The sequence below is a fragment of the Aulostomus chinensis genome, chromosome 5, assembly GCF_037954235.1.
Source record: "Aulostomus chinensis isolate RoL2024-O1b breed Wild chromosome 5, RoL_Achi_v1.0, whole genome shotgun sequence".
Classification (NCBI taxonomy): Eukaryota; Metazoa; Chordata; class Actinopteri; order Syngnathiformes; family Aulostomidae; genus Aulostomus; species Aulostomus chinensis.
The window spans coordinates 15,362,544-15,375,054 of record NC_141324.1 but is presented as its reverse complement, the minus strand read 5'-3'; the positions used below and the strand labels follow the sequence as shown (position 1 = coordinate 15,375,054).

At 43.8% G+C, this 12,511-nt stretch overlaps 2 protein-coding genes across 2 annotated transcripts; both read left to right on the top strand.

The window, feature by feature from the left end:
* Positions 1 to 5,567: 5,567 nt before the first annotated feature.
* LOC147261414 (C-C motif chemokine 19-like) lies at positions 5,568 to 7,516 on the top strand. Its single transcript, XM_086204930.1, has 4 exons — positions 5,568 to 5,713; positions 6,545 to 6,662; positions 6,878 to 6,955; positions 7,039 to 7,516. Exons 1-4 carry the CDS (start codon positions 5,632 to 5,634, stop codon positions 7,190 to 7,192), a joined length of 432 nt encoding a protein of 143 aa, XP_086061056.1. The 5' UTR covers positions 5,568 to 5,631; the 3' UTR covers positions 7,193 to 7,516.
* Positions 7,517 to 9,766: 2,250 nt separating this feature from the next.
* LOC147261413 (monocyte chemotactic protein 1B-like) lies at positions 9,767 to 10,612 on the top strand. Its single transcript, XM_086204929.1, has 3 exons — positions 9,767 to 9,925; positions 10,016 to 10,124; positions 10,250 to 10,612. The coding sequence occupies exons 1-3, from the start codon at positions 9,859 to 9,861 to the stop codon at positions 10,389 to 10,391; spliced, it is 318 nt and encodes a 105-aa protein (XP_086061055.1). The 5' UTR covers positions 9,767 to 9,858; the 3' UTR covers positions 10,392 to 10,612.
* Positions 10,613 to 12,511: the final 1,899 nt, after the last annotated feature.

Genomic DNA, 12,511 nt, shown 5'->3' with positions numbered 1-12,511 from the left:
ACTAGAGTGATATTCTCCTGGTCTTATGACAGATAATAGTCCAGCGTTCTAAATCAGTACGCGTGTGTCCTGTGTGCTTGAACCGCTCGGGTCGACAAAGCGTCATTAGCATGTCAGAGGTGTTTCGTTAGTATCCAGCTCTCTCCGAAACAGCTGCTAGTCTGGCGAATGACTCAAGCGCTCACGCACACACATGTATGCGCGTGGATGTGTGTTCATGCACGCGCCGTGTTCAGTATAAACAAAGGAAGATGCGAACAGAAGGTTTAATAAAAAAAACAAAACACCAAAAGTGTGTGCATCATGTGCTCACTTTGATGGATTCAGAGCGTATGTGTGTGTGTGTGTGCGCGTGTGTGCATGTGTGTGGTTTGCATAAACATGGTGTCAGTGATGAGATACTCTCTCCATCCATCTGTTCAGCTGGCGTTTACATTTTCTGCAGTCGAGAGATGCAGATAAACAGCTGAGTGGAGAGATTCGACGATAGTTTTGTCTGGCTGTCACCAGAGCAACAACACACTGTCGGGTCACCTGCGGCGCTCAGAGTTGCCGTTCTATACGTGCTCTTTTCACACGTATCCATGAGAGTGAGGCTGCAACTCCTCTGCAAGTGTGTGTTTGAGAGCTCTCATTGTTGCATTCCTCCTTATCTTGTCTTGGCGGAGTGCCCGTGCTGCTCCCCTCCTCCTCCCTCCTCAGCGGCGTGACCCGGCTGTGATACCACACACCCTCGTCTCCTCAGATAACAGACCACCCCAAAAATACTCCTCTTTCTACCGCTCATCCCCTCCTCACCTCTGCTGGCTCGCTTTATCCTCTGGAGTCTCCTGGCCAGCCATTCGTTCTGCCAGACTAAAACACCGCTGGGTGTTTCCGAATGTCACAAAGGTCTTTTAAGTCTATATTTTCCCCTTCTTTTCATCTTTCACAACTCCTTCTGGAGATGTTACAGTGTCGGCTCGAACAGCAGAACTCCGCCTGTTATATCACAAGTTTTCTTATCATTTTCCACAATAATTCCTCATCACCCCCGCAGCTACTTCAGTCACCCACACTCTGGACACACAGGGCAGATGGGATGTAGGAGGAGATGGTGAGGACAGAATCTTCTGGGCTCACACATAATTATACATCAAGTAATTTACCATAACTCCTCAGAAAAAAAAAATTAAAGAGCGCATTGTTTTGCTTGCCTTTCGGGTTTGACAGTCCTGAACAAAGCTAATTGTGATAAACCGGCTCTTGTTTTTTTGTAAAAAGCTCAGGCCACAGACAAGTGTTTTGAGAGCTTTTGCTGCCTCTATTGTGAAGTGCTTTTAAGAATGCAGATGATGCCCCTCACCGTGGTTTCGAGGAAGTTTCTTGCTGATTTTTGGTGTTTTTATTCTAAACTTCTTTGCCACATTCAGGGTTAGAAAGCAGTTTTTTGTTGTTGTTGTTGTTGTTGTTGATGTTCTTTTTTGTGCGAGCCCGTGAGTGTGTATGCATCCTCGGCTTTCTTTTAGCCCAAACCCACGCAGGTGACCAGAAGGGGCCCTGTGTGGGTGGACAACTCAATGGTGACCCTCCTTCTCTACCATCACCCACCCCTTTCTCCCTTCCCCTCCCCTCTCTTCCTGCCCTCCGTCCACCAGCATGAGTCCAAAAAGACGAGAAGGGGCCCTGGGGATAAAACGGTCTGTTTCACAACAACCCTCCAGCAGACACTCTCAAAATTTTAATATAAGCATCACAACTAAGTAGGAAAAGGCTTTCAGAATACATGTATTTCATTAGAGCATGTGGGTAAGAGAAAGCCTTCCAGATTTTTTGTGACTCAAGGGGTTGAAACATTTTGTTTTTGGACGAGTGAACAGGAAATTAATCGAAGGCTATTTTAAAAACTGTTCCATTTATTCCCGTTTCCTGTAAAAGTATAGTGGATAACTTGGATATCTTACATTCAAGCCATTGCCAGACTCGTAGCTTATTCAGCTAATCGCCGCAAGGTTAATATGTCTGGATTTCACGTTATCGGACGTTATCAAATCTAGCAATGCTCCTGCAAGTGTACCTTTGAAGTGTCATAGTTACCGTCACCCAACTTCGTTTGGCCAGAGCTGAAGGACGCTGTGACAGGACATGTCAGGTGGTTTGTTTCGTGGAACCTTCTGAGAGCACACCAGCTGAAACCCTTCAGAAAAGAGGTAACGCACTGAAAGAAAATGCTTAGTGAGTGATTGGATGAACCATTTGTCTGTCGCCAATCAAAAAGTGGAAGTATCTGTGAGATAGTCCAATGAGAGACGCCGTCAGTGGTGTTCTCTGCTCCTCCTTCCTTCAGGGAGGAAACACCCCTGTCCTGATGTACCTGCTAGATAGCAGCGTCTATGCTACCCTCCTCAAGAGCCGCCATTATTGTTTATCATTCTCGCTGCCCTGTCTTCTCACCTGAACTGCAGTCGTATCTCCTCAAGGACGCTGACTGACGGTTTGGACACAAGTGTGCTTCACAAAGCCCGACATGATGGTTTTGTGGCATTGCGGTTTCACACAACCGGTCGCTGTTCGCAAAGGAGCAATGGCAGTGACACTGGGGTTTGGAAGAAGAGAGTGTGGTGAATAAAAATTAAGAAGAAACATGAAAGAAGTACTCCAATGCTCCAGATAAAAGGGAAACACAAATACTGAGGTTGGAAAGAAAAAAAGAGGGAATGGTGTCACTTGTTGAAGAGGAGAGGAGAGAAGGGACTGAGGGCAGACATGGATGTGGTGTTACTGCCCTCGGACAGGTTGGTACTTGTAAAATATTCAGAGAAGCCTATAAACTCGGTCGCTGACCTGTGGAAATAATGTTATTTTCTGAACATGATCCAGGGGATTTTAGGGAGCTGTGAACGTGTAACGTTAGCAAGCCGGTTAGCAGGTTTGTTAGCAACCGAAGCATTTTTAGAGAATAGGTAACCGTTATGACCCTTTCTAACACCAAATTTGCACCAAGTAAAAGAAAAAAAAAGACGTTTATAGAGGACATGCACAGCACCAGGTCTCCCACTGGTAGATACATAATTACAGCTTCCATTGATGGTGTTGTGACAATTCCAGAAGGGGGGAACAGACGTTAGACACTACAGCTGGTCAATGGTCAATAATGTAGAATGAGAAGTCCGACTCTCACAGACTGTCTCGGCGGTTCCTCTCAGCTGTTCAAACTGTTGCAGCATTTGTTTTAATTTGCATTGCCTTGAACTATTTTGATTGAGTTGCACAACTCTCATCAAGCTAATTTTCTGCTGAAACACACACACAGCTGTCCAACAAAACACTTCACAAACCAGATATTCCATTTGAAATCAAATAAAACAGAAATCCTCTCATTTGAGGAGCTGGAGGCATAATAATGTTCTTTAATCTTTGAGCTTTGAAGGATTCATTTTTTACAATAAAATAAACTGGAAACACAAAAAGGTGTGTGTCTCTCACAAAGGAAGATGTGATGATGATAAGAGGCTGTAGTCTATGGAGGATTTACAGGGATTAGACTTCAAACCAGAGAATTGTCCAGTTTATCACCTCTCCTTTTATCTGTAGACACAATAGGCCTCTCTCTCTCTCTCACACACACACACACACACACACACACACACACACACACACACACACACACACACACACACACTAAAACGGAAGAACATTGTTCCTTTGACATAATTCATGCTTGAAGAATATTTAGTGTGTGTGTGTGTGTATTACATTGGTGTACAGTCCTTCTGAAACCATGCTTTTATTTTGATGAATAAAAAGACTAATTTGCATTTTTCATATAATTAGCAGCTCCTATTGTTGTTATGACAGATCCTCAGGTTGACGTGGGACATTTACTTCACACCCGTTTAGTGTTTCAGGCTTGACATCCATCAGTAGAATACTGCCCCCCAATGGCCGAGAAGGTAACAGCATCCAATGCTGGGCACCATCAGATGTGGCGTGAGTTTGTTTGTGAAGTGTTACATTGAGATGTGTGTGGGCTTGACTTTCAAGTGGCAGGGCAGAGGAGGATTAAAGGAGCCGGGCAAGTCATAATGAGAACATTGTGAGTCACAGTTTCTGAAAGTGTCACAAAATGACAACGTTCACACCGGTTCAAAATAATTTAGTCACACTGGAACAGATGATGTGATGTCCAGGCAGATAAATATCCATGTAGACTCGAAATACCATCAAAATGTGCTATGGGAGGATTATTGAAGCGTATTACAAAGTTTATACACATTTTAGAGTTAGTTATTCTCCAGTCAGTGGTCCATTCATCCATTTATTTAATTTCAAGTGTATTCAAACCTTCACGAGGGAGGTGAAAACGATAACACACGTTTAGTAATGTCTGGGCGCCCAGGAGGGGAAAATTCTGTTAATTACTGGCATGTAGACACCTATAAATCACAGTTACAGTTCACGTCATGACTCATTGGCAGCAGGTCTGGAGCTGCCTCGATGCTACTGACAGCTAGCATCTGTCATTCTGAAGTGTCCTTGAGCAAGACATGAGTCTCTATAGAGGTCTTAATCTGTCGCTGGCTGTCAGACTCTTAATTTCCTTGTGGATTAGAGGCAGCTAAAATAGATTTCTCACCGAATGGCGCAGGCAGAAAGTGATATGACAGTCGTCTGAGTGTTCGTGCATGTCTAGATGCAATCACATCACGCATGCAGTGTAAATGTAGCCGGGTAATGGCAAGAAACATGCTGACTGTACAATATTCATTCATGAATATTGCTTTCACAGTATTTTCCTCTAGATGTGAAGATGTTGATTTCTTTTGTTATTTTTTTTACTATCGATCTTTCGCGTCTTTTTAGAGCTTTTACAACTAATGGATGTCGGGCCTATCTGGGTCACCCGTGCAATGTTTGGATTTGTCAGCTTTTTGCAGATTAAATAGGGCACGCTAACGAGGACGGTGTGTGTGTGTGGGGCTGACGAGCCTCTCATATACTCCCATCAACTGTCACCGCAAAACAATCTCAAAATCGCTGATGATGTAAACATCCTGACTACAGCCTTCAGCCACAGAGTCAGATCGCAGCAACAGATATTAAATCAGCGTTATTATCACTGGAGGATATATGAGGCCCCGCTATGGCGATATTTAGTGCAGCAAATTACATTTTAATGATGCACACACATGCAGTCGGATCTAAATATTCTACCGAAGCCTTGGAGAAATCTAAATGAAGTCAAGAATGTGTGATGATTAAAATCCACTGTGCTGTATAGAAAGGAGAAAAAAAAAACAACCTTCACAGCGCGATTATTAACCCAGAAAGCATAAATATAGATGAGAGCCGGAGGAGATTGTATGAACCTAATTCATCAGTGCACCACCTCCACACTCATACTCTCACAGGCCTGTACAAACAAACCTCTGAGTTGCATAACAGCACAGTTGAAGCTTCATTTGTAATCAAAGTGCAACGCGGGCAACTTTAGCCGCCATGATGCACTATTGGGCTTCCTGTCCTCAATTTGGAAGCCACAGGTTACCAAAAAAAAAAAAAAAAAAGTTGCCAAAGTATACATGTATATATAAGATACGGATGCACGTTCGAGTCCTGTAAATTCTTTGCAAGTTTGTCGTGTTTCTCAACATGACTCCCAGTTGCATGATCGCCGTGACAACCGCCGTCCTCTGCCTCACTCTGGGTCTGCTCAGTCCGGCTCCAGCTGCCGGTGAGTTGATTACATCACACGTACGCGTGTGTCACTCAGACGAGAGCACTTTGGGAGGGTAAAAATAGATGAAGTGCTCAGTTGCTGTGTGTGTGTTTGTTTTTTTAAAAAAATACTTTACAGCCAGGTTACAGAGGTTCTTAATATTTACTCACTTGTAGTCTAGTTGACTACTTGAAGTAGTCTTGCAGTATTTTGTGGAAGGAAAAAACCCCACAGGTGAAACAGAAATCTGATAGTAACGGTGAAGGGAGGTGTAACGATAAGAAGATGAAGGAGATCCGTTGAAATGAGGAAAGTGAGAAGGAAGAAAATCAAAAAGAAAAAGGTAGAATAGCTCATCCTGCGCGACTCTTAGAAACTGTTTATAGAAGTATTAAGACCTCAAGATAGGACTTCTTCCTTTGATTCTATTGTTTTAGATATTTGAAAAAAACTATATTGTGGCCACAAATTAATTAAAATGAGGGGGGGGGATTTATATCTCGTGGCCTCAAAATATATAGAAGAACATATACAGATATGTATATAGAGATGTGTACAGTATTTTTTACACACTACACAGCACGTGTACTGGATATCCTCATGAACAAACACGACATGCCCGTCTGTATACGCCCTCACACTCATTCTAGACTGGCATCTTAAATTCAGTTTTGAGCTGAATATTAAATCCATTCGTGGCATGTTCAAACAAGTCAGTGGTTCCATCTGTAGAGTGTTGACGTTTGACTTCCAGCTGTGCTTCTTGATAACATCTGTAACTGTCTCCGTGTCTCGTGTGAGTTCCGCTGGCGTCTGACGTCAAGCCTCTGTGTTTGTGTGCGGCAGGCGCTCGCGCCGGCAGGGCCTGTTGTACGAAGTACGCTCGCAAGCCGGTCCCCTTCCAGCGTATAAAGGGTTACAGGGAGCAGAGCGCCAAGGAATACTGTCGCATCGATGCAATCATGTGAGTCCGCCTCCTACTGAGCCGCCCGACGGGCTGAAGGCCACAGCCGCGTCGCGTCATGAGGGGCTGATGACGGCTGCTCTGATTGGATGCAGTCCAAAATGTTCTAAAGATCCTAGAGAGCAGAGCTAAAGAAGCTGTTGGATCCACCGCAAACACAGCTAAATTACTGCAGTGTGCTCTCAGTTTGTTTGACTGTTGTTTCATCGTCACAGTTTCTACACGGTTAAGGAGACTGCGGTGTGTGCGACCCGGAAGGATGAATGGGTGAGGAAAACTCTGGAATTACTCAGGTGAGAAACTTGAATTCCAGTGGGAACTCAGCGTGGGTTCTGGGTTTGGTGGCGCCATGAGTGACAAAAAATATCTCCTACAGCTCAAAACTGAAGAAGCTCTCCAAACCCGCCTCGTCTTCGGACCAAACTGCAAAGGAGAGATCTGGAACGTTCTCCGCTGCTGCTGCTGGTGGAAGCGGATCCTCCCTCAGCACCACGGAAACTTTTCTGTCCAGCACGGGAAGTTTCTATTAGCAATAAAAACACGCGCTGCTGTTCAATAATCCATGTTACAGAAATGCCAATAACAGTAACGGAGAAAAATGGAAGGCGCTAAAATGCGGTCGAGGCCCGGTACTTCTGGAGTACTTTCACGCATACTGAATTATCACGACTTAAATTGATGACTTACTTTACCTTTTAGCTTTGTCTTAAGGAGCGTTCATCTTTCTTGTGTCTGCATCCTTTGCTGCTACTGCTGCTTAAACACATTAAAGTGCTGGATATATTATTCAGTTCTCCGAAATTCCTTTTTATTGCACCCTACATTGTTGTCCACGATGATTCTATAAAAAAAAAAAGTCTCACTGGAATGGTTATGCTCCATGCTGGCAGCGGCTGATCCGGTCTGAGTCAGCTGCTGCTCGTCTCAGCAGAACTCTTCCACGAGTCATCCGTCCCTTCCAGCTCCTGCAGACGCACGACGCGAAGGTCAGTGCGGTTGTACCTGGTGTCATGTCAGATCAGCAGCTGAGGGGTTCATGCCCCACACTCACTGAGGGATGACTCCTTCAGTGATACACTCGCTGTAGTGACATCAACTCCCCACTAGATGGTAGAAGTGATCTGCCTGATACATCATGGGGTCTCGGTGGTCACTTATTGAACACATCTACGTTCGATGATGCAATATTACACTTTTTCCAAGCCGCTTTGCACTTTTCTCCAATCATCCTTAACATTTAAAAACAGCGAGTGAGTGAATCTGTTGGAATCATTTGTCATCCCGTTGCTAGAAATCTTAAATTTACGAAGCAATGGTGTGGTCACGGCAACTCTGAATACTTTCTGAAAAGCAGTGTCAAAGTTGTTATAACTGACTGGAGTGGCCTACGGCTGCAGACGGTATGAAGTATGAGTTCACTTTTATGCCTATGGACGACTGGAAGAAATAAAACAGAGTTCACTTTTTTTGTATTGTGAGTTGGTGGCAGATCAAGAGCAGCCCTGTCATTGCAATACAAAAAAAGAGAGAAAAAGATAAGATTGTTTTAAGGCTCTGCATGGAACGAAAGGAAGAGATGCAACACAATGCTCTTCTTGCTCCTTTTGGCCGTGGTTCATTTTCTTGTTGCTCGGTCTATAGTTGCGGTTCCACAGTTCCTGAGCTGCACCTCTGAAAACCATCACGGGCAGTGGTAGCGTTTCACAAGTCAAGATTTACTTGAGAGTAATGATCCAGGCCCGAAGACGTTAGCACAAAGAAAAACAAATAAATGTTGAAACTAGGAACACCTGTTCTGATAGGAATGACTTCATGTGTGATGAACAAATGCTGATACCAACCATTGCGGATCCTCCAGAGACACTAATTAGATCAATGTCAATCAGCTGCTTGCATCACAGCACCCTCTTTGTCCAGTGACGCAAAGCTGTGAGCTGCGAACCGTCGGAGTGTCCTACTGGTCAATCGTGATCCAATGAAGACACGGTGGCCTGTTTGACAGCAGGAAGACTGTCTGATGAGCTGTGTACCAGCCCGGTACTTGGACAGTACCGTGGAGGATGCAGTGTCTTGCTTGGAGAGAGGTGTTTTCAAATAAAACAATATAATACATTTGCCGGAGTACCGGATGTATGCTGGAACACAACCAAGTTTCAAACAGCAATTTGCAGGTTTCCTTCCTCTTCGTTTTAGTGTGAGGCGCCATCTGTTGGACATTTAAAGAAATGCAACCGCAACCTTTGACATAACCAATTTCCCTGTTTGAGTATTGCGTTTACCGAGCATAATTTTCCTCGGCAGGCCTTCTGGTAACGATGCAAGTATAAATTCATGTTTGTAATATTAGAAATGTTTATGCGGGATCATTCTGTCTGATGTTGAGCCTCCGTGAACACGCAGGAGTAAACTCTGATTTAACCATAAATCAGGTGAAGGACACAACTGACAAGCCACGGAGAAAGACACCCCTCGTCATGGACACGTACTCCCATCTAAGAAGGAACCAGAGACCACAAACCATGTGGTCATCAGCGGAAGAAGGCCCCCGCGCTGTCCATATATGTAGATATCGAAGTGCGTCTGTGCTGAGTGTGTCACATGCTCCACCTTGACTATGACACAGGGACATTTGCTGTGTACTGAAAACACCATTGTGGTTGGAGCAACGAGTACACGAATGTCAGCAGCGCCAGAAGCAGTAACCTCAAAGTCACCTCATGTTTGAAAGTGAGAAGTTTTACTATCGCCGCAATGAAAATGATCAAATTAAATGCAGATATGAAGGAATGAATGTTTATTGATCCATATCGATCGACGCGCAGTCTTCCACCTCTTGTACTGACCAGCATGATCAAGACCACGCGTTGGGTTTCTCCACTCTTAATACCAGTATGTTCCTGCAAATGATGTGCACTGCTAATACAGTACAAAGAGCTAAGACCAAATCTCTCTGGAGTGGAAAAATTATACTGACACCTTCAGACCACCAGAGGTGAGTACGGTGGGGGTGCAGGGTGGGGGTGTGGTGTCACTACCTCACTGATGAGATGCTGTGAGAGGAAATATACTTTCCAGCTATGTGTGTGACTGTGTGGGTGCAGCGTGCAACAGACCTCATTTATGTGTTCACCCAGTGTGTCGGTGGGCTTAAAAAGACTCGCAGCTCGAACACACACCTCACATCAAATTGAACAGGATGACAAATCTCACTTTGCTCCCGCTCTTCTTTATAACTTTCTCGGTGTCTCCGGCCTGGTCTAGAGGTGAGCGTAACGCCAAGATGCGTGGCTTCATTTTCACTCACGATGAATTATTTTCATGTTGTGGTAAATACATCTAACTTCATTTCTCAGGTGGGGTAGCGAGTTGTTGTCGCAAGATCTCAAAGACCGAAATCACCGTAGACTTGCTGAAGTGTTACTACAACCAAAGCAAACCCGCGTGCCCTCTGGATGTGGTTGTGTAAGTCAAATGATACGCGCAGTTACGCAGCAAGTCACCATTACTGCTGCCTGGAAATTACAACGTCTCTTCAGAGATGATGCGGCACGTGACAAGTATATGCTTCCTCTTGTGTTTTTCTGCAGTTTCAAAACAGTGAAAGACAAAATTCTCTGCTCCGACCCCAAAAGCGAGTGGACAAAGACCGGCATGGAATACCTGGATGGGAAGAACCGTCATCATCAGCTTCATCAGCATCAGCATCATCAGCATCGTCATACTGACTGAATAAAGCAGATCTCTCGAACATACCTGAGTACATGCTTCAAATGTCTTTATATTCCCAGCAAGAAACTTTGTATGTTAATCGAAGCTTAAGTTATAACCGTTTTTGATGTGTTTTATGTGTTTATGGCTGTACGCAACTTGTTGCTTTCACCGTGCAATAACACTGAGAAATATTTGTTAATAAAGAATGATACTACAATGGATCGGCTCCATTTTGGTGACCACAGGACGAGGGGCCGTTTAAGCGCGCGCGTGTGTGTGTGTGTGTGTGTGTGTGCGTGTGTGTGTGTGTGTGTGTGTGTAAAGCTGCATTCTGTGTCCTAGCATCTCACAGCAGCTTCTAATCAGCCAGTGCATCTCTTCAGGTATTTCATGTGCATAAAAACAGACATAAAACATGTGGTTTACAGATTTAAATATAAGAGGAATTAAATGTCTCGCGCCATGAACTCTGGGTTATTTATTTATGTGCTAGAGGTCGCAAGATAAATCAAAATGGTCAAAATGTGTTGATTTGATCATCCGGACCCTAACGATGATTGACTCCCCTGTGATGAGGATGGAACACGTGATGGAACAAATGAGCCCTGCAGGAAGAACTCCACTCAAACATTGGACAAGTGAGAAACTAACGATTTTTCTAGGGCCCCACCAACATGGATTTTTTGGGGGGCCAATGCCGATTACAATATAAGGGAATAAAAAAGTCTTATAACCAATATACTGTCTGTTCATTTTATTTTATTTTATTTATTTTTTTATTTTTTTACAATTTTCATACAAAAAATAGCTGCTTTTGATGGCTTATGGCTTATTTGATGGCCCACTCACATCTCAGTAAACATAAAGAAGTCTCTCTGACAGTGCCAACATTTACAAAGTAAAACCTTTACTGCAGTAGAATTCATGGTAGGACTGTTACTGGTGTGTGTTCCATTGCCCAGTGTCTAATTAAGAGGTCAGTAAGTGTGTGTCTGTAGCTGAGAGGCAGGCGGATAAACAGAGTCATAAAAGTCTCTGCTGAAACGGGACTTGAATGCGCCTCTCGGATGTCCTCTCAACGTGCGTCCACATTGTCTTTCATCCATGAAGTTGAGACTTCAACCAGAAACGCTTTTTCCCGCTCAACGCCATCAGTTAAAAAACACAGTCAGGCACTGCTGAAAATAAACGCAGCCCACGACGGCAACGAAGCGTCACCCTAATTTGCTCCGGTCTTATCCAGTCTGGTAGCATGCAGCTGCCAGGGTGAGCGTAGTACTAGGTTGAGGTACTGTAACGTTACCGTTACATCATTCATGGTGCCGCGACGGACTCGGTTAAATAGTTTAGCAAGGTAGCTAATTTTTAAGCTAGGTCATCCTAACTTTCTTTAGCTTGCTAACATGTCCTGTCATGCCAGTTTATGGCCGATTGCCAATTATGGGCCGGGCCCTAGATTTTACTATGCAGTACACTCATGCTCACTGTGGTTGCTAGAGGCTCCAACTCTTGGGAATTGAAGTCTATTATATGAGTCATACAAATGGAATATGTACATTGATGAAGCAGCTTATTAGAGTGTCATTTATAAGCAGCGTAAGAATTCACCACATGGTTCACGTTTTTATTTCACTTCCACTCGGCCACTTGATCAAATTCTGAAAAAATGATGAACTATTAGAGCTCTTACATCTCATTTCCAGCATTTGTACCTCAGAAAAAAATATACACAGTGATTCAACTATTTTGTTATACTTTATTATAAGGCTTTTACTTTTTTATTCATTATGTCATGTCTGGTGTGCTGGATTGAACTTTATAGTGCACTAAACTGGGCCCCCAGCTCCACTTTTGTGCAGCCATGGCTTGAGTCATCAGAGATTTCCAGATCATAAGGAAAAAAAAAACTTCTCATAAATTGAACAAAGAGCCAAAATTGAACCATAGGCCCTAAATTCTACACTAAAATGGCAAAACTCTCCAAATCCATGTGAACACTGACAGGCTGAAGAGAGTAAAGTGTGAATCCAATCGCGTCGTTTTGCACATCTGTCTGTCTAATCCCTCTCTTGATGAATAAATGTGCTCAACACCAAACACAAACCATCCATCCATCTTCTTCCGCTTATTCCTGTTAA